The sequence below is a fragment of the Salvelinus alpinus genome, chromosome 23 (assembly GCF_045679555.1).
Source record: "Salvelinus alpinus chromosome 23, SLU_Salpinus.1, whole genome shotgun sequence".
Taxonomy (NCBI): domain Eukaryota; kingdom Metazoa; phylum Chordata; class Actinopteri; order Salmoniformes; family Salmonidae; genus Salvelinus; species Salvelinus alpinus.
The window spans coordinates 34,428,855-34,451,358 of NC_092108.1; the positions used below are offsets into that span (position 1 = coordinate 34,428,855).

Genomic DNA, 22,504 nt, shown 5'->3' on the forward strand with positions numbered 1-22,504 from the left:
AAGGGTAAAAACCCTTGAATGAGCAAAGGGGGTCCTTTGCACTCTGAAATTTGGCTCAAGAATAGTGGCATTACGTCATTCAGTAGCTCGTTGTACTTTGGTAGTTCCTCAAACTTTTCCCGACGGAGAAAATGCGCGTCTGGCATGCTGGGACCATAGGATACTCCCACCATCTAGGAATTTGGGACTTTCCTTCCATATAAGGACTTTTTGATGTCAATCACAATCCAGAGAAAGGAAAAGGTGGAGCCTAAACTCGATGAAGGAAGGGTACAAATTCGTGTAAACGTTTTTCATTGGTTGCAGGAAAGAAAATAAAGGAAGTGTTTAGTTCACGCTGGAGTTAACTGGAAGAGAAAAGAAAGGAAACTGATACAAAAGTATCCATACGAAAAACAAAGTACTCCTTTATAATCATGTCTGGCTCATCATTTAACAGAGGTCCTGCCTATGGGTTTTCTGCAGAAGTCAAAAGCAAGGTAAGTGTTCACGGAGTCGAGATAAGTGCGAATGAATCACTTGCCTTATACTATTATACTGATATAGTGAAGTATATTATAGAATACTTGCTTTATTTATAGAAAAATGTGTATGCCTAGGTATTTTAGGCTATGATGTGAAACGCTATTGACATGGAACGGGCAATGACTTTTTGGAATTGCCTAAATAAAGCGCATGTCTTTTATCAACAATTACAAAAGTTTTACCAGCTCCGCGCTATGAATATACTTCTGAAAATATTGTTCATTAATATGACAGCATGATAATACACATCTTTTAAGTTGGTTTAATTTTGGGAAGCGCTTAAAAAAGCATGGGCGTTGCCCTTGATATTGGCAATGTGGCAAGTTGAAATATGCGATCCAATTAGCTTACATAGTGAAACTGGTCAGTACTCTATAGAGTTGTAACTCTTTCATTCATCTGAGTTTGATATCACCCACCCAGAGGTCACACATCCTATCGTTATAGCAACTCCTGCATCCTGCTGTAGGTTGGGGCCTTGGTGAACGTCAATTGCAGTGCGCCGACGTGATGCGTGCTTAGACAAATGACTCCACAGTCCAAATAGAAATATGTTCTCATTCATAACAAATGCATATTCAAAGGTTAACCTTAACAGGAGACCGTGCCTGTGTCCTCCATCCAGAACATCAATATCACAACCAGGAGGTAACCTACTCCCCCCTCAAGCCAAATATAACTTCTATCCCACATGTACTGTTAAAAAAAACTATTGGAGCAACCTTTGTGTTCTTGTCCTTAATTTGTTTTATTGTGTTACACTTTGTCAGTGTAATAGGATAAATGGAATTTAAACTCTCTGCAAAAGCCCCCAACCTGGCTCTTTAATTGTCAATGGAGAAGACTAATACAATAAAAAAATTATCCTTTATCTTTCATAAACAATTAACTTCACCCATCATGTTCCAAGTTATGTTGTACAAAATAATACTCAGGTCTCCACTCTGCTACCGTAATCCACCTTGGACTCTACAAGGTGTCGAAAGCGTTCCACAGGGATGCTGGCCCATGTTGACTCCAATGCTTCCCACATTTGTGTCAAGTTGTTTGATGTGGACCATTTTTCATACACACGGGAGACTGTTGAGCGTGAAAAACCCAGCAGTGTTGCAGTTCTTGACACAATTTGTTGCACCTACTACCATACCCCGTTCAAAGGCACTTAAATCTTTTGTCTTGCCCAGTCACCGTCTAAATGGCCCACATACACAATCCATGTCTCGAGGCTTAAAAAATCCCTCTCTAACCTGTCTCCTCCCCTTCATCTACACTGATTTGAACTGAATTTAACAAGTGACATCAATAAGAGATCATAGCTTTCACCTGGTCAATCTATGTCATGTAAAGAGCAGTTGTTCTTAATATTTTGTAAACTGTACATGCGTTAGTCTCTTTGCTGGGTGAGGGGTCCCATTCCTCCAGTTTACCATTGGCCCTCAGAACACACTGTACTGGTAGCCAAGTGGATGTCAAGCTTTTGGTTTCTTCTCATACTAAAGAATGATGTCCATGAGCTTTGGTCTTTCCCGCCATTGATTCAATGTGTTATTCAATTAGTTTTGGTTAACCCAGACCAAACAAGCACCGCTGGCCACCAATTGTGTATAATTATTTGAAGTACGAATTGCACAGTTTTCTCATAAATACCTGTGGAAACAGTAATGTAAAATAAAGTGTAACCAACATGTTACCTACACATGTTTTGGTTGTGCCAACCTTTTCCAAGACTTTAGGTGAAACTTAAAGGCTTCCTATAATTAACTTTTTACCCCCCCCCCCCCCTTCCAGATTGCCGGAAAGTATGACCCTCAGAGAGAGGAGGAGCTAAGGGTCTGGATCGAGGATGTGACAGGATGTGTTATTGGGGAGGACTTCCAGAAAGGCCTGAAAAATGGTGTCATCCTGTGCGAGTAAGCTTATAAATGGGGCCAGCATCCATCATCATCCTATTTGTAATGTCACCCTAATCATAATATGTAAGATAAGGCTTTATTGAGCCACGTTGTATTGTTCAGCCAGTGCATTTAACCAAAGGCAACACAAATCATAAACATTCAGCTAGCTACAGCATAATAAACCAAATGATACAATCCATGAATGTCCTGACTGTCCTCATAGTTGTCCGCTTTATTGTACTGTACACAGTAATGATTATGCTCCACAGACAATTTTCTCCTCTGATTCCTTCGGTTGCCTATGAGGTACTGAAGTCTAAGTCGGCAAGCTCTCTCTTTCTCCTCTAGACTGATCAACAAACTTCAACCTGGCTCTGTGAAAAAGATCAACTCGTCCACCATGAATTGGCATCAGGTGAGCAGCTTGGATTGTTCTCTCTACATAAGACTTGCCAGTACATCAACAGACTTGTACTGTACTTTGCCAGGTGGTTTTACAGTTGGAGAATACATCTGAGCTGTTTTGCTGACAAAGCCTGTTTTTTTTTTTTACTAACATAAAAGCAGAGGTAGATTATTACTAGAGGTGCAACTTTCTCTGGACCAGAGACTGTACTGAAGTAGGACATGGGTTAGACTAAGGTCCGAGGGGGTGTGGTATGTGGCCAATATACCACGGCTAAGGGCTGTTCTTACGCAGGACGCAACGCGGAGTGCCTGGATACAGCCCTTAGCCGTGGTATATTGGCCATATACCACAAACCCCCGAGGTGCTTTATTGCTATTATAAACTGGTTACCAATGTAATTAGAGCAGTAAAAATAAACATTTTCTCATACCCGTGGAATACGGTCTGATATACCGCGCCTGTCAGCCAAACAGCATTCAGTGTTCGAACCACCCAGTTTATAATGTGGAATATAGTGAGGACTCGGTGTGCAAGAGTTATCCGTTTAACTACATTTCTTAATTCTTTGCTATGATAACCACTTTATGGCTATGACATCCCAAAATGATTGAGAAGCTCTTTACTCATCTTGTCATCTTATGCACTTTTCTGTTTCTAGCTGGAGAACATCACCAACTTCATCAAATCCATCCAAACGTACGGCCTGAAGCCCCACGATATCTTTGAGGCCAATGACCTCTTTGAGAGTGGGAACATGACCCAGGTCCAGAGCACCCTGTTGTCTCTTGCTGGCACGGTAAAACTTTCAGTATTAAAAACTTATGAAACTTTTTATTTTATATATATATTTTAGCTTGCACCCCTCATGAGAATAGCAACGTCTGTATTTTATTTTAGCCTTGCTTCTGTAATTTCCACTTGCATGAATCGTTTAGTATTGTACAGATTAAATGGCTGACCTTGCACTAATGCTCTGTACAACATGGTTTTATCTTCATAAAGATGTTCCTGAAGCTAACATAATGGTGTCCCGTCTTTATCAACATATGGTGTAGGAAGTGGGATCCGAATACAGCAAGCCCCTAATATAACAAGCCCCTAATATTGTGTCCAGTAGTATCTTGACACATCCAACCGTGTTGTGATTTCTGTACACTTTCCCCTGCAGGCCAAGACCAAGGGCTGCCAGTCCCGAGTGGACATTGGGGTGAAGTACGCAGACAAACAGGAGAGGCTATTCGACGAGGAGAAGATGAAGGCCGGACATTGTGTCATCGGACTGCAGGTCTGAGATATTTAGGGCTGGGTGTACAGAACTTCTTTTTTTTGGGGGGGGGGGGCTGATAATTAGATTATTTTTTTGTCAACGGGGAGGGGGTGCGGAGTTTCATTTTTTCTCCCCGTGCTGGTGTTATGGTCCACTCCTACAGGAGTAATAAAGGCCTGGTGCACCCAGTGGATTTTTCAACATTATTCAAATTTGTATTATTTGTATCTATTCTGATTTTATACATTCCTGCGGCTATGTATAAGGGAATGCGTTGACCGTGATACCACTGAGGAGCATGTTGTTCTTTTTGCAGTTGCCAGCTCTGTCGTTTCCATCTTGCCAAACAAAATGGCAGTAGTAAGATGTTGCAATATAACAGGCTAACCCATAGACGGACAGGCATCCATGTTATTGTTCTTATAAAACTCAGAATTGAATTGCATCTCGGCCTAACTTCTATTTAGTTTGGATATTTCCTATAGAAGGGTTGCATGTCGGATTACATCAATGGTTCCTAACATTTATAAGCCCTTTGGTTTAACTTATATTTGAGCCAAGAATAATATTGTTGATTTTAATGCTATCTACTCAAAGGGATTAGCTGTCTGTCTGAAAGTCTCCATCTGGTGGAGGGTTGTAGTACTTTACTCATTCTTTGCCGTTTTCCCTTTAATAAACGATATGTCTCTTTCTGCAGATGGGGACGAATAAGTGTGCCAGCCAGGCGGGCATGAACGCATACGGCACCAGGAGGCACCTTTACGACCCCAAGGCTCACATCCTGCCCCCCATGGACAACTCTACCATCAGTCTGCAAATGGGCACCAACAAGGGGGCCAGCCAGGTAAAAGGAAATACAAGTTCTCACTCAATCATCTCACCATGTCTTAAAACTGAATCAAGGTATCAATATTGTCAATGGGGGAACTAACTGCTTCAGTGGACTTTGGCTATTTCTAATGGATTCTTGTTTATTTCTAATGGATTCTTGTTTATTCAGATGAGTACAAATATTTGAATTCACTGCTAACTAATTCATCTTTCCCTTCCTCTACTCTTCAGGCTGGCATGACAGCTCCAGGAACCCGCCGTGCCATCTACGACCAGAAGCTGGGCACAGACAAGTGTGACAACAGCACCATGTCGCTGCAGATGGGCTCCAACGCAGGCGCTAACCAGAGTGGGCAGAACTTTGGCCTGGGTCGTCAGATCTACGACGCCAAGTACTGCCCCAAGAATGAGGAGGAGGTGAACGGGGCCGGGGCCGACTATGTTGCCAACTACCAAGACGAGGGTTACCAAGAATACAAAGATGTGCCGGTGTACCAGGAAGAGGGGACGGATTATTAAAAGTGGGTTGTCCTTGTTGAAGATAGTAGAAACCTCAATGAAGGCGTTATTAGTTACATAGGATTTTCCACCTTTTGGGTGATCTCCTTTTGGTATTGGAAAATAGTTCCCTCTTACCCTCATTAATTACTGGTTAGGACCAATATACACATATCTCACATGTACTATATATTATGAGGTTTTTATATACTTGTTGAAATGGCTATACGTATGTGTTTTTAAAGTGTAACTGCTAAAGCCAGTGCTTGTGTCTGAGCTGTGATTAGCTTTTTTTCTCACAGGGAATTTTGTAAAGTGCTAAAGCCCCCTTGCCAGTTTCCCCCTATACTAATGTAAGTAGGTAGATTTTAAAGGGGTGGCATTTATGCCAAGGATTTTCATATACAAATATTGCCTAGAATCCATCTAAAATAGGATTCAAAGATTAAAAATCATCTGTGTTGAGACGGAAAAGAAAGCTTTTAAACTTTCATTGGAATGTAGATTTAAAAAATAGTTATCAGTTAAAAAAATTGATTGTTCCATAGTTGGAATTTACCCATCCTTATATTTATATGCCTAAAAGTCATATTGTTAATGTAAACTATTTCTGTTTCCTTAACTGATGTGAATAATAATGTGAATTTGTTATAACTGTTTGTATCCATTCAGTACTCTTACTTGGTAATATAAAAGACAAGGTGTTTTGTAGTATCTGTTGAGAATGAGAAAATAATGTGTTTTGTGAACAAACCACTGTCTCATTAATCTCCCATTCTTTTTATGTATGCTGAGTACTGATCATATCTTTTTTTTTAGGAGGAAATATTTATTTTGTTTGCAAAATCAGAACAACTGGAGCCAAGGTTTGTTTTCTTTGGGTTAGAGTATCTTGAAAAAAACATTCAGGCTTTCAACATTCCAAGCTGGATACTGGATTAATTTTGTCAGTTGTCTTCATTGTTTAATGTTTTACTGGATTTACTGATGACTGAAAAGAGGACCAGACTTATTTTAGATTTTGAACTCTGCCATTCAAAGGGATTCTTTTTATATTTCTGATTTAAAAATGTGTTTTTTTTACTTAGACTGAAGGAAAATTTGCTTTTACTATCTTTGGTATTATATACATTCCTTGTGCTCTGCTTCGGGTCCTTTTCAATATAAATGGAAACATCTGTTAACGTTTGGAAGTGTGCATGACAAGTGAAATAAAGATGGACATTGAATACCAACCAGACTGATGTTACAATTAAAGAGTGTTTCATTAGTTCCATGTTTAGCATAACTTGTGCTAGGATCATTAGTTCATGTGGCTTTAGTTCGGGGATTATCTAGCATAAGCAATATTGTCTAAACAATGTCTGCATACCATAGCCGGACATACTAATTTCATGGTATGTGAAAAATTCAGTGCTGTAGGCGTGGGGTTTTGAGTCATTTGGGTCTCCTAAGGGAATAGAGAAGTGTGTGAGCTAAAACATAGCGCCCTCGAACAAACCCAGTGCTGCTAGATATCTGATTTACAAAGGCGCTGCACTGGTAGCCCTTGCTCTGCTTGACTAGCAGTTGGTGCAGATGATTTACAAATCAGTTGAAGCTGCACAGGCGTTGACACCGCAGGAACTGGGAGCACTATCAAAATATCTAAGCCAACTCTTAGGTAAGTAGGCAGAAAACTGTTGAAATATTATTTAGAATACTTTCCAGGTGGTGGGCCAATGAAAATATCAAAATGTATGACTGAAGTTATTCTCAACTTTAAATGACATTGGCTTGTTCAGTGCATGTGACCTTGTTGCCAGCTGTACAGTCCTTTTGGACTTACGCATAATATGAATATCTAGCCATGGTACCTGTCTTTTTATTGAATATAAAAAAACTGACAATCACTTGTCTTTTGCATGTCTGTAGTTCCTTGTCTATCCAGGTTTGGGTCTTTTGTCATAAGGTAAGATAATGCACGGGTTATAATCTCATACAATAAAACATATGTAAATAGATTTGTAAAAACACAACTATTGGAAGCAACATTCTTTCTGCAATATTAAGCTGATCCACCCCTTAATAAAAAAATATAAAAAAACACAACTAAACATAGTCCATATTCTTGTTAATAGGTTGTTAGGATGAGCAGAGACGGGTAACGTGTATTTCCTCAGACGCAGTTCATCATGCAGTGGTCACCTGTAGGTTTAACAACAACAAAGCAGGTAGGATTATCTAAACCGGTTTCAAGTGAAGTACGTTTTCGGTAAACACACTCACTGCCTATTGTAAGGCCCCTTAGTTCTGGTCAGGGAGAAGAGCACTGCTTTGGCACCCAAGGCCTTGGTGTCAGCAGGGTAAGGACTCCTCTACTGAAACTTACCCCACAAGAGTAGTCGTTGTGTCACTGTGGTAGTGTTATAACTATGTAATATAGTACCATATTGAGAGAGTGCCCCCTTGTGGATGTTTAATTTTCTAAAATAGCTGATCAACTTTTTAAACATTTGACTTGAATGGCACCTGGCCACATCTTGTCACTTCCCTCTCTCTTCTACATCTCGCTAGGATAATCACCCAAAATCGTATTAAACTTGATTGGAAACCTGATACAAGCACAGTCGGGAATATTTACTGTTATTATGCATGGGCTTTGCGTGTGTGCCTGTTTGTCCCACAGAGCTCGCTGTGGCCTATGGCCTTTGGGCTGACGTGCTGTGTGGTGGAGATGATGCACACAGCACTTCGTTACGACATGGACAGGTTCAGGGTGTTGTTCAGAGCCAGCCCAAGACAAGCAGACGTCATTATAGTAGCTGGGACCCTCACTAACAAAATGGCACCTGTGCTCCGGAATGTATCACCCTGATAATTCTATGTAACAAAAGATTTCCTCCTCCAAAGGGTTGAAAGGAAACGGTGATTATATTTGGATTCATTCCTTGTGGATGTCTTGACTACAATATCAGTTCCTTGTGTTGTCCTTGTTCTGAGTGGCCTGTATTCTCTCTCTTTCCTTTTCGAACAGGTATATGACTAAATGCTAGAACCTAGATATGTGATTTCAATGTTTGATTAAACCCATCTTCATATGTTTTTTTCCCTTCTCACATGCATCATGTCTGACGGTCACACTTCCGTGTTAAACATTACGTTTAGTATCTCACAGAAGCTTGTGGTTTGTTAGCACTAACCTTGTCCTTGCATTCCACTAAATATAACCCATAGTTCAGTATGTTCTGACCACATAGAGCTATAAGTGTTCCTTTCTTGGTTTGAGTTGTGACGTTCTCTTTAAACATGATGCTGCACCAATGCAGAAGGTCATGTGTTGCTCAGTTGTCATGGTTGAGATTTTCTGTTACATTCGATCCTGTGAAAGTTACCACAACTTCGGTGCTGACCCAGTACAAAACCAAGAAAGGGAAAGCTATACTTCAAATCAGCACTTTGATTGATGATGAGTTGTGTATTTGTACATGAGGTATCATGAAAGAAATTTGCCGATTGACGAGTTGGGTATGTAAAGTAATTTCATGTGAATATGTCATTATTTTCTCTCCATCAATCAGCTGTGCTAATGGAGGTGTCTACTACCGTTACTCTTATGCAGGATATGACCGCATTGTTCCAGTAGACACATACACTATATAAGCTAAAGTATGTGGACACCCTTCAAATTAGTGGATTCGGCTATTTCAGCCACACCTGTTAATGACAGGTGTATAATATCGAGCACACAGCCATGCAATCTCCATAGAGAAACATTGGCAGTAGAATGGCCTTACTGAAGAACTCTGTGACTTTCAACGTGGTACCGTCTAACTAGTCAGTTCGAAACATTTCTGCCCTGCTAGAGCTGCCCCGGTCAACTATAAGTGCTGTTATAGTCAAGTGGAAATGTCTCGGAGCAACAGCGACTCAACCCCAAAGTGGTAAGCCACACAAGCTCACAGAACGAGACCACCAAATTGAAAATCGCAGCGAGTAAAAATCGTCTGTCCTCGGTTGCAACACTCACTACCGAGTTCCAAATTGCCTCTGGAAGCAACATCTGCACAATAACTGTTCGTTGGGAGCTTCATGAAATGGGTTTTCATGGCCGAGGACACAAGCCTAAGATCACCCGGAAGCTAGAGTGGAAACCGGTCGCATTCCGCTTCGCTCCTCAGGTAGTATCACATTTTCACATTCTCATTTCATTTCATTACAGTACAACGGTTTGATTTGTTTAATCTTAGCTAGCTACTTAGCCGTCTTTGTATCAAAGATAATTGCGTAGCTAGCCAGCTATTCTTCGTTCTTTTAACGTAACTTTTAACGTAACGTAGTCAACACTGCTACCTAGCCAGCTAGCCACCGAACAGCAACACTGTAGTAACTATTACATTCAACGGAACGACTCGATTAGTGTAGTGTTAGCTAGCTACATAGTTGTCTTTGCTGTCTTTGTTTCTAAGATAACTGCGTAGTTTAGACTAATTCGGTTAGCTAGCCAGCTATTTTTCGTCCTTTTAACGTAACGTAGTCAACACTGCTCGCTAGCCAGCTAGCCACCGAATAGCAACACTGTAGAAACTATTACATTCAACGGATCAACGGAACGATTGATTAGTGTAGTGTTAGCTAGCTACATAGTTGTCTTTGCTGTCCTTGTATCTAAGACAATTGTGTAGTTTATACTAATTAACGAGCCAGTTACCGAGGTTACATAGCTAGCTACCGAGGTTACCTAGCCAGCGACACTCTCAAACAAAGTCAACAACGCAGCCACTGCTAGCTAGCCCACTTCCGCAGTACTGTATCATTTTAATAATTTTGGTCAAGAAGATTTCTGCAACGCAAGCTTAACTTTCTGAACATTCGAGACGTGTAGTTCAATTGTCATTCCAATCTCCTTTGCATTAGCGCAGCCTCTTCTGTAGCCTGTCAACTATGTGTCTGTCTATCCCTGTTCTCTCCTCTCTGCACAGACCATACAAACGCTTCACACCGCGTGGCCGCGGCCACCCTAACCTGGTGGTCCCAGCGCGCACCACCCACGTGGAGTCCCAGGTCTCCGGCAGCCTCTGGAACTGCCGATCTGCGGCCAACAAGGCAGAGTTCATCTCAGCCTATGCTTCCCTCCAGTCCCTCGACTTCTTGGCACTGACGGAAACATGGATCACCACAGATAACACTGCTACTCCTACTGCTCTCTCCTCGTCTGCCCACGTGTTCTCGCACACCCCGAGAGCTTCTGGTCAGCGGGGTGGCGGCACCGGGATCCTCATCTCTCCCAAGTGGTCTTTCTCCCTTTCTCCCCTTACCCATCTGTCTATCGCCTCCTTTGAATTCCATGCTGTCACAGTTACCAGCCCTTTCAAGCTTAACATCCTTATCATTTATCGCCCTCCAGGTTCCCTTGGAGAGTTCATCAATGAGCTTGATGCCCTGATAAGCTCCTTTCCTGAGGACGGCTCACCTCTCACAGTTCTGGGTGACTTTAACCTCCCCACGTCTACCTTTGACTCATTCCTCTCTGCCTCCTTCTTTCCACTCCTCTCCTCTTTTGACCTCACCCTCTCACCTTCCCCCCCTACTCACAAGGCAGGCAATACGCTTGACCTCATCTTTACTAGATGCTGTTCTTCCACTAACCTCATTGCAACTCCCCTCCAAGTCTCCGACCACTACCTTGTATCCTTTTCCCTCTCGCTCTCATCCATCACTTCCCACACTGCCCCTACTCGGATGGTATCGCGCCGTCCCAACCTTCGCTCTCTCTCCCCCGCTACTCTCTCCTCTTCCATCCTATCATCTCTTCCCTCTGCTCAAACCTTCTCCAACCTATCTCCTGATTCTGCCTCCTCAACCCTCCTCTCCTCCCTTTCTGCATCCTTTGACTCTCTATGTCCCCTATCCTCCAGGCCGGCTCGGTCCTCCCCTCCTGCTCCGTGGCTCGACGACTCATTGCGAGCTCACAGAACAGGGCTCCGGGCAGCCGAGCGGAAATGGAGGAAAACTCGCCTCCCTGCGGACCTGGCATCCTTTCACTCCCTCCTCTCTACATTTTCCTCTTCTGTCTCTGCTGCTAAAGCCACTTTCTACCACTCTAAATTCCAAGCATCTGCCGCTAACCCTAGGAAGCTCTTTGCCACCTTCTCCTCCCTCCTGAATCCTCCTCCCCCTCCTCCCCCTCCTCCCTCTCTGCAGATGACTTCGTCAACCATTTTGAAAAGAAGGTCGACGACATCCGATCCTCGTTTGCTAAGTCAAACGACACCGCTGGTTCTGCTCACACTGCCCTACCCTGTGCTCTGACCTCTTTCTCCCCTCTCTCTCCAGATGAAATCTCGCGTCTTGTGACGGCCGGCCGCCCAACAACCTGCCCGCTTGACCCTATCCCCTCCTCTCTTCTCCAGACCATTTCCGGAGACCTTCTCCCTTACCTCACCTCGCTCATCAACTCATCCTTGACCGCTGGCTACGTCCCTTCCGTCTTCAAGAGAGCGAGAGTTGCACCCCTGCTGAAAAAACCTACACTCGATCCCTCCGATGTCAACAACTACAGACCAGTATCCCTTCTTTCTTTTCTCTCCAAAACTCTGGAACGTGCCGTCCTTGGCCAGCTCTCCCGCTATCTCTCTCAGAATGACCTTCTTGATCCAAATCAGTCAGGTTTCAAGACTAGTCATTCAACTGAGACTGCTCTTCTCTGTATCACGGAGGCGCTCCGCACTGCTAAAGCTAACTCTCTCTCCTCTGCTCTCATCCTCCTAGACCTATCGGCTGCCTTCGATACTGTGAACCATCAGATCCTCCTCTCCACCCTCTCCGAGTTGGGCATCTCCGGCGCGGCCCACGCTTGGATTGCGTCCTACCTGACAGGTCGCTCCTACCAGGTGGCGTGGCGAGAATCTGTCTCCTCACCACGTGCTCTCACCACTGGTGTCCCCCAGGGCTCTGTTCTAGGCCCTCTCCTATTCTCGCTATACACCAAGTCACTTGGCTCTGTCATAACCTCACATGGTCTCTCCTATCATTGCTATGCAGACGACACACAATTAATCTTCTCCTTTCCCCCTTCTGATGACCAGGTGGCGAATCGCATCTCTGCATGTCTGGCAGACATATCAGTGTGGATGACGGACCACCACCTCAAGCTGAACCTCGGCAAGACGGAGCTGCTCTTCCTCCCGGGGAAGGACTGCCCGTTCCATGATCTCGCCATCACGGTTGACAACTCCATTGTGTCCTCCTCCCAGAGCGCTAAGAACCTTGGCGTGATCCTGGACAACACCCTGTCGTTCTCAACTAACATCAAGGCGGTGGCCCGTTCCTGTAGGTTCATGCTCTACAACATCCGCAGAGTACGACCCTGCCTCACACAGGAAGCGGCGCAGGTCCTAATCCAGGCACTTGTCATCTCCCGTCTGGATTACTGCAACTCGCTGTTGGCTGGGCTCCCTGCCTGTGCCATTAAACCCCTACAACTCATCCAGAACGCCGCAGCCCGTCTGGTGTTCAACCTTCCCAAGTTCTCTCACGTCACCCCGCTCCTCCGCTCTCTCCACTGGCTTCCAGTTGAAGCTCGCATCCGCTACAAGACCATGGTGCTTGCCTACGGAGCTGTGAGGGGAACGGCACCTCAGTACCTTCAGGCTCTGATCAGGCCCTACACCCAAACAAGGGCACTGCGTTCATCCACCTCTGGCCTGCTCGCCTCCCTACCACTGAGTAAGTACAGTTCCCGCTCAGCCCAGTCAAAACTGTTCGCTGCTCTGGCACCCCAATGGTGGAACAAACTCCCTCACGACGCCAGGACAGCGGAGTCAATCACCACCTTCCGGAGACACCTGAAACCCCACCTCTTCAAGGAATACCTAGGATAGGATAAAGTAATCCTTCTGACCCCCCCCCCCCCTTAAAAGATTTAGATGCACTATTGTAAAGTGGCTGTTCCACTGGATGTCATAAGGTGAATGCACCAATTTGTAAGTCGCTCTGGATAAGAGCGTCTGCTAAATGACTTAAATGTAAATGTAAATCACCATGCGTAATTCCAAGTGTCGGCTGGAGTGGTGTAAAGCTTGCCGCCATTGGACTCTGGAGCAGTGGAAACACGTTCTCTGGAGTGATGAATGACGATTCACCATCTGGCAGTCTGACGGACAAATCTGGGAACAAAGCGAGGTCCATACAGAAATGGTTTGTCGAGATCGGTGTGGCCTGCACAGAGCCCTGACCTCAACACAATCGAACATCTTTGGGATGAATTGGAACGCCGACTGCGAGCCAGGCCTAATCGCCAAACGTCAGTGCCCGACCTCACTAATGCTCTTGTGGCTGAATGGAAGCAAGTCCCCACAGCAATGTTCGAAGATCTAGCCTTCCCAGAAGAGTGGAGGCTGTTATATCAGCAAAGGGGGGACCAACTCCATATTGATGCCCATGATTTGGAATGAGAAGTTCAACGAGCAGGTGTCCACATACTTTTGCTCGTGTATTGTATGTATCAGGTACGGAGAGTTGATAGAGGTATTTACTGTCTTGTTCTTGTTTCTAGGCTATCCTGCCACAGCAGAAGCTCTGATGTAAGGCACATTGCAGTAACGGAAGAAGATCAAGCAGATCTGGTACCGCAAATGAGGACCTGTTTGGTGTATTTACAGCTGGTGATTGACACTATATGGTGCAGTGAAATATGCCGGAGCAAATTAGGGTTAAGTGCCTTGCTCAAGGGCACGTCAACAAATGTTTCACCTTGTCGGCTCGGGTATTTGAACCAGTGACCTTTCAGATACTATCCCAACGCTCTAACCGCTAGGCTACCTGCGTTTGTTGGTAAATAATAAAATGCACATTTATTTTATCTCCTGCCTATGTGCTATTGCATGTCAATGTATTTTTCTGTGAGGACTTTCATGAAAATGGATGGCATTTTACATTTGTCATTTAGCAGACGCTCTAATCCAGAGCGAGTTACAGTATTGAGTGCAGTACCACCACCTACCGGTCCAGTGAAAAATACAACTATTTTTATGGCCGGAAATAGATAACCGGATGTCTCTGTGAGTCGCGCGATATTGGGACCAACGAGAATTCTGAATGTTCTTTTCCCCGGAACATCAGGCAAGATGGTAGGTGACCAAATTTACAAGTACCCGAATATGACAATCTATGTCCATCTCAGCAAATTATAAAACCTTCTGTTTAATAATTCATATATTTCGGTTCATCACCATTTATCAATCGGTACATTGCTAAATGTTAGGATGGAACAAGATTGGCGCTACCATAAAGCTTGGGATGTATGCTAATGACACAGTAGCCTGCAGTGCCAATGCTTTTCACCGAGTCACGTTTTCTCTTTTAGAGACATGAGTTCGGCACGAAATCCCGACTAAAAACAGTCGCTAGGAATGTTCTGAAGTATTTCACAGCAAATGCCTTGTTCAACATACAGCTGTTGTCGTTGGCCCACGATATCCACTGCGTTGAAGTAATTTGCGTTGCTTTCCTAGGCGGAAGTTGAGATCAAGAAGAAGCGTACCTTCAGGAAGTTCACCTACAGAGGTGTGGACCTGGACCAGCTTCTGGACATGTCCTAGTGAGTAAACCAATTATTTCAGTACTCCACCACTATATTGGTGGTTGCATTGTGGTATGTCGGTGAAAGCTCAGCTTTTACCGTGAGTGTAACCATCATACCAATGCTAAATGAACCCCATCTTGCAGAAGGGTGAAAGTCTGTGGCAGTGGCACTCGCTCTTTCGAAAGTTGGGTACATTTATGAATGGGCTGTGTTCCATTTGTTTTCTACATTTTGCATTTCATACAAATCATTATGTGATGAATTGGGCTTTAACTAAATATGTTCACTTAAGGCCAACCAGTTTGGGGTTACCATGTAGTACAATTAGTGAAGAAACACTGACTCTGGCAGTCAGGATTCATTGTAATTTAACTCCCCTGTAAGTCTTCAGTCTGCTGTTTGGAGCTGATGTTTTACTGTGCATCTGAAAATGTCCCGGATGGAATTATGATCACCCCCCCCCATTTCCAGTGAACAGCTGATGCAGTTGTACTGCGCCCGCCAGAGGAGGAGGCTCAACCGCGGCCTTCGCCGCAAGCAGCAGTCCCTCCTGAAGCGCCTGCGTAAGGCCAAGAAGGAGGCTCCCCCCATGGAGAAACCTGAGGTGGTGAAGACTCACCTCAGGGACATGGTCATCCTGCCTGAGATGGTCGGCTCCATGGTCGGAGTGTACAACGGCAAGACCTTCAACCAGGTTGAAATCAAGGTGAGGTTTGGGGGAGATCGCTGGACTCGCATACTCAATCATGGACACTCTTACTGACAGTTGTGGCTGCTTTGTGTGATGTCTTGTCTCTACCTTCTTGCCCTTTGTGCTGTTGTCTGTGCCCAATGTTTTGTCTTGCTGCCATGTTGTCTTTGGTCTCTCTTTATGTTGTGTTGTCTCTTGTCGTGATGTGTGTTTTGTCCTATATTTTTAATCCCATCCCCGCAGGAGGCCTTTTGGTAGGCTGACATTGTAAATAAGAATTTGTTCTTAACTGACTTGACTAGTTTAAATAAAGGTTTAACATTTTATTTTATTTTTTAAATACACCTAGCATGGCCGGGCCTCCCCTGAGATTGTAATTGTAAAAAATGGTTTGCTTTTTGCTGGTTTCCTCATACTCTTGCCCCTCAAGTGCACGCAATGAATCTAAATTTGTCTCACCTTTTGCAACAACCCCTGATTTTTGACCGGTAACACTAATTCTTCGGGTGTTGTATAGTGTCAACACACTAGAGAATGTAGTTACTTTTTAGTCAAGGTTGTATTCTAGCTGAAATGTCAAGTAATAGGATTATCCTGCTCAACACTAACGTTGTACATTTCTCTCTCCAGCCTGAGATGTGTGGCCACTACCTGGGGGAGTTCTCCATCACCTACAAGCCAGTCAAGCACGGTCGTCCCGGTATCGGAGCGACACATTCTTCCCGTTTCATCCCACTGAAGTAGAATGGCTGTGGTCTTTGTATAAATAAAATTTGAGTCCCCACACACTTGTCTGTTGGCTTTCAATTAAAAAATGTTTGCTTGAATTGTGACATGACATTTTTTTACCCCATTGGACATGGTTTGAATTACCCTAAAGGAATTTGGTTGTAAATTGCCGTATTTGAGTTAAGTCCACATATTTCATGCATTTGCTTAACTGCACAAAGATTATTATTTTTTGAATTACCCTTGGTGCTCCTGCCAATGTGTCAAATTAATTGGGTCCAGTTTTTGTTTAATGGGCAGAGCTGAACTGCTGAATTTGCATAAAAATGATTGCCACTGTAAACGGGTAAAATTCGGTGGTTTGTGAGGTTATTGTTGTATTTTGTTCAAAGAACATGACTGCCAAACATTCACATGTGTAGTCAACAAAACCCTAGCTTGTGTAAAGGCAATATGGGCCTTCACACAGTTTATTTTTTTGAATATCTGCATCTGCTGTTTCCAATGCAATAATCTTGAGTAATTTACTACTTGGGAAACTCATGCCAATACCTACTGGTTACATTTGAGTGCATACCATTTATTTTTATAACAAGGAATAATTCTTGTCTCATATCCAACCAAATCAGGATTTCTGGTTAGGCTTCGCTCACGCAGCATGATCACTGCCGAAGAGGAGCCCAGGTTAAAGGTTGCTGGGTGTTCTTAGTGATCTACGTTTACGTCTAGCCGCATTGTGATTAGCGTCATGGCAGCAGCATTAAGACTTCCGTTTTTCCGAATTTTCCCTTCAAAATAATTCAGCGTTTTACCGCAATGTGTATGATACGAAATAATGTTTGCCGCTTTCATAGTGTATAATAGGGGCGGATTGGCCATCTGGCAATGACAGATGGGCTGGACCATGTTTTAGATGGGTGGGCTGGTCGAAATTCACACTAATTAAAAGAAAAGAGATGTAAGTAAATAACAAAGGTGCCATGGCCGGCATTCCATGGACCTGTTAAGATTTTTTTGTAAAGATTTTTGTGCAATTTTTCTGTTGGAAACTCAGCAAAACAAGAAACGTCCTCTCACTGTCAACTGTGTTTATTTTCAGCAAACTTAACATATGTAAATATTTGTATGAACATAAGATTCAACAACTGAGACATAAACGGAATACGTTCCACAGACATGTGACTAACAGAAATGGAATAATGTGTCCCTGAACAAAGGGGGGGTCAAAAGTAACAGTCAGTATCTGGTGTGGCCACCAGCTGCATTAAGTACTGCAGTGCATCTCCTCCTTATGGACTGCACCAGATTTGCCAGATCTTGCTGTGAGATGTTACCCACTCTTCCACCAAGGCACCTGCAAGTTCCCGGACATTTCTGGGGGGAATGGCCCTTGCCCTCACCCTCCGATCCAACAGGTCCCAGACGTGCTCAATGGGATTGAGATCCGGGCTCTTTGCTGGCCATGGCAGAACACTGACATGCAGGAAATCACGCACAGAACGAGCAGTATGGCTGGTAGCATTGTCATGCTGGAGGTTCATGTCAGGATGAGCCTGCAGGAAGGGTACCACATGAGGAAGGAGGATGTCTTCCCTGTAACACACAGCGTTGAGATTGCCTGCAATGACAACAAGCTCAGTCCAATTATGCTGTGACACACTGCCCCAGACCATGACGAACCCTACACCTCCAAAATGATCCTGCTCCAGAGTACAGGCCTCAGTGTAACGCTCATTCCTTCGACGATAAACGCGAATCCGACCATCACCCCTGGTGAGACAAAACCGTGACTCGTCAGTGAAGAGCACTTTTTGCCAGTCCTGTCTGGTCCAGCGACGGTGTGTTTATTTCCATATGCGACGTTGTTGCCAGTGATGTCTGGTGAGTACCTGCCTTACAACAGGCCTACAAGACCTCAGTCCAGCCTCTCTCAGCCTATTGCGGACAGTCTGAGCACTGATGGAGGGATTGTGCGTTCCTGGTGTAACTCGGGCAGTTGTTGTTGCCATCCTGTACCTGTCCCGCAGTTGTGATGTTCGGATGTACCGATCCTGTGCAGGCGTTGTTACACGTGGTCTGCCACTGCGAGAACGATCAGCTGTCTGTCCTGTCTCCCTGTAGCGCTGTCTTAGGCATCTCACAGTACGGACATTGCAATTTATTTCCCTGGCCACATCTGCAGTCCTCATGCCTCCTTGCAGCATGCCTAAGGCACGTTCACGCAGATGGCATCTTTCTTTTTGTGTTTTTCAGAGTCAGTAGAAAGGCCTCTTTAGTGTCCTAAATTTTCATGACTGTGACCTTAATTGCCTATCGTCTGTAAGCTGTTAGTGTCTTAACGACCGTTCCACAGGTGCATGTTCATTAATTGTTTATGGTTCATTGAACAAGCATGGGAAACAGTGTTTAAACCCTTTACAAGAGCGAGCCGGCTAAAATCCTGATTTGGTCAAACAGTAAAGTGCATTATTATCCTCATGATTTTTTTTGCCCCCTTTTTCTTCCCAATTGTGATCTTGTCTCATCTCTGCAACTTCCCAACGGGCTCGGGAGAAGGTCAAGTCATGCGTCCTCCGAAACATGACACGCCAAACCGCGCTTCTTAACTCCCGCCCGCTTAACCCGGAAGCCAGCTGCACCAATGTGTCGTGTCGGAGGAAACACCGTTCAACTGATGACCGAAGTCTACATACAGGCACCCAGCCCGCCACAAGGAGTCACTAGAGCGCAATGAACCAAGTAAAGCCCTCAAGGCCAGTTGTGACACAGCCTGGGATCGAACCCGGTCCTACAGTGACACCTCAAGCACTGCGATGCAGTGCCACTCAAAAGGCCTATCCTCGTGATTTGTGTAATGAAAGATTCTGCCCAGCCCCTGTGGCATTGCTGGGGTCTTCTGCTGTGATGAGCGAGCCACTCTCCTCTCTCCCCCAAGCACTCGAGAGAAAAAGGTGTTCTGATCGTATAACATTTCAAAATGCAATTGCAGGAGAAACACAGCTTTGGAAGCTTCATCCACTCGTCCTCGTCGAAGAGAGGAGAGTCTCAGCTTTCTGTAGGTATAATTTATATTTCTTAACTCTCAATATTCAGCTCAGTTGCAACTATTTTACAACCAAGATATTTGATAGGGCTTTCAGATTTGGTGCAGCATGTCAGCGAAATACGCACAAGCCATTTCGAGGGCATAAGCCTGTAGGTCTCATGGGTAGTTGCCTACAACTGCAAAGTTTTTTTAGTACATAAAATGTACTGTTGGATGAATACATATAGTACTAGCATTGGGTATTATATTTAGAGTTAGCGATCTACACTGAACACAAATAGAAACGCAACATGCAACAATTTCAAAGATTTTGCTGAGTTACAGTTCATATAAGGAAATCATTCAATTGAAATAAACTCATTAGGCCCTAAAAAACTATGGACATCTATGGATTTCACATGACGTGGAGTCACAGATACCTTAAAAAAAGGTAGGGGTGTGGATCAGAAAACCAGTCAGTATCTGGTGTGAACACCATTTACCTAATGCTGCACGACACATCTCCTTCACGTAGAGTTGATCAGGCTGTTGGTTGTGGCCTGTGGAATGTTGTCCCACTCGTATTCAATGACTATGCGAAGTTGCTGGATATTGGCAGGTACTGGAACATGCTGTCGTACACGTCAATCCAGAGCATCCCAAACATGTTCAATGGGTGACATGTCTGCTAAGTATGTAGGCCATGGAAGAACTGGGACATTTTCAGCTTCCAGAACTGTGTACAGATCGTTGCAACATGAGGCTGTGTATTATCATGCTGAAACATGAGGTGATGGCGGAAAAGGAAAAGCAAGACAATGGGCCTCAGAATCTCCTCACTGTATCTCTGTGCATTCAAATTGACGTAGATAAAATGCAATTGTGTTTGTTGTCTGTAGCTTATGCCTGCCCATACCATAACCCCACCACCACCATGAGGCACTCTGTTCACAACGTTGACATCAGCAAACCGCTTGCCCACATGTCTGCCATCTGCCCGGTACAGTTGAAACTGGGATTCATTCATGAAGAGCACCCTTCTCTAGCATGCCAGTGGCCATTGAAGGTGAGCATTTGCCCATTGAGGTCGGTTATGATGCCGAACTGCAGTCAGGACAAGACCCTGATTTTCGACACACAAAAAATAAGGTCTGTGTTTCGTGCAGGTTTACACTAGCGTGACGGTTTTGATAGCCATGTAAATCTCTCTCGGACAATATATTTGGCTCTACTTACTCTCAGATTATAAAATGCTAATTAGCATCAAAGCAGACTACAAATCTCTGCACGTCATCTCCAGCTGACACCTATGCTAACAGGTATTGTGTCCATTTAAAAATTGCACAAGACAGTTCACAGAATTGTCAATTGAAAGAAATGTAGCCAATTTATTAATCCTGAAATGTATATAGTTATATATAATATTATATAGTTAATCCAGAGATTCTTACCTTTTCTTCAATTCGGCAGGCTGTCCAGATCTCTGTGGTATTTGTAGTTCTTTATGATAGCCACATTAGCAGCAAATTTTTTTAAGGGTAAATGCGTGCGAATGTATTGATAAAAGTCACCGTGTCCTAGAGAGATTTGCACTGTTCAAAACGTCAAACCAGGTTAAGTGTTTCTAAAAATCCTCTTTGATAAAAATGGTGGGGAAATGATTGACACCATTTCCCTGTTTGACTGCTAGGTTGTATGGTTATTATGACTCATACTGTGGCACTCTATAGGCCCAGGGCCCGAGGCAATACGAAGTGCATGCTTGGAGAAGCACAGGGCAAAGTTATATTTCTAACTTCCTTTCCGAGTTTTTGCGCTGCTGGGATGGTGTGGCTACACTGCATTACACACTGCAATGGATATCCCAATCATGAGCCCTGGCCTGCCCTACTCTTGAACTGATAGTGACTCTGTTGTCTGTGGTGATAGTTAGCTGTAAATGCATAGATCAGAATGATTTGACAAAACATATGTTAAATAAAAATAATGCTGTTGAACAACCAAATCTGAAACATAAATTGTATGGGGGTGGCAGGGATGTTGGGGAGGATCAGAAAGTTAAGAATCACTTTTTTTTAAATAAAATAAATGTTTGGATTACCATTCTATTTTATTGGCAATACTTTCTATTATGCAACATAATGAAACATTTTATTTCCAATTTTGGTAGGGAGTTGCCAAAACTTTGCAATGGCCAATTGGAAAACCCATTGTTATCATTCTTAAATGGAAAATGTTTGGAACCACCAAGACTCTTCCTAGAGCTGGTCGCCCAGCCAAACCGAGCAATTGGGGGAGAAGGGCCTTGGTTAGGGAGGTGACCAAGAACCTGATGGTCACTCTGACAGAGCTCTAGAGTCCTTCTGTGGAGTTGGGAGAGCCTTCCAGAAGGACAACCATCTCTGCAGCATTCCACCAATCAGGCCTTTATGGTAGAGTGGCCCGACGGAAGCCACTCCTCAGTAAATGGCACATGACAGCCTGCTTTGAGTTTGCTAAAAGTCACCTAAAGACTCTCAGACCATGAGAAACAATATTCTCTGGTCTGATGAAACCAAGATTGAACTCTTTGGCCTGAATGCCAAGCGTCACATCTGGAGCAAACCTGGCACCATCCCTACTATGAAGCATGGTGGTGGCAGCATCATGCTGTGGGGATGTTTTGGGATGACCTCAGACTGGGGTGAAGGTTCACCTTCTAACAGGACAACGCCCTAAGCACACAGCCAAGATAACGCAGGAGTGGCTTCGGGACAAGTCTCTGAATGTCCTTGAGTGGCCCAGCCAGAGCCTGGACTTGAACCAGATCGAACATCTCTGGAGAGACCTGAAAATAGCTGTGCAGCAATGCTCCCCATCCAACCTGACAGAGCTTGCGAGGATCTGCAGAGAACAATGGGAGAAACTCCACAAATACAGGTGTGCCAAGCTTGTAGCTTCATTGAAGGGCACCTATTGGTAGATGGGTAAAAAAAGCAGACATTGAATATCCCTTTGAGCATGGTGAAGTTATTAATTACACTTTTGGATGGTGTATACACCCAGTCACTACAAATATACAGGTGT

At 44.1% G+C, this 22,504-nt stretch overlaps 2 protein-coding genes and 1 non-coding gene across 4 annotated transcripts; all 3 read left to right on the top strand.

The window, feature by feature from the left end:
- Positions 1 to 293: 293 nt before the first annotated feature.
- On the top strand, positions 294 to 6,663 carry cnn2 (calponin 2). 2 transcript variants are annotated; one of them, XM_071362063.1, is made up of 8 exons: positions 294 to 479; positions 2,314 to 2,435; positions 2,769 to 2,835; positions 3,488 to 3,625; positions 3,998 to 4,114; positions 4,797 to 4,943; positions 5,162 to 5,451; positions 6,248 to 6,663. In XM_071362063.1, the coding sequence occupies exons 1-7, from the start codon at positions 417 to 419 to the stop codon at positions 5,447 to 5,449; spliced, it is 942 nt and encodes a 313-aa protein (XP_071218164.1). In that variant the 5' UTR covers positions 294 to 416; the 3' UTR covers positions 5,450 to 5,451; positions 6,248 to 6,663. The 2 variants fall into 2 exon arrangements, with proteins under 2 accessions (XP_071218164.1, XP_071218163.1); XM_071362062.1 differs by having other exon boundaries at positions 295 to 479; positions 5,162 to 6,663.
- A 7,787-nt stretch (positions 6,664 to 14,450) lies between these two features.
- LOC139551295 (small ribosomal subunit protein uS19-like) lies at positions 14,451 to 16,511 on the top strand. Its single transcript, XM_071362789.1, has 4 exons — positions 14,451 to 14,538; positions 14,923 to 15,008; positions 15,465 to 15,699; positions 16,315 to 16,511. The coding sequence occupies exons 1-4, from the start codon at positions 14,536 to 14,538 to the stop codon at positions 16,426 to 16,428; spliced, it is 438 nt and encodes a 145-aa protein (XP_071218890.1). The 5' UTR covers positions 14,451 to 14,535; the 3' UTR covers positions 16,429 to 16,511.
- On the top strand, positions 15,053 to 15,190 carry LOC139551414 (small nucleolar RNA SNORA35). The gene has a single exon (XR_011670280.1). It is a non-coding gene; the product is annotated as a small nucleolar RNA SNORA35 (small nucleolar RNA).
- Positions 16,512 to 22,504: the final 5,993 nt, after the last annotated feature.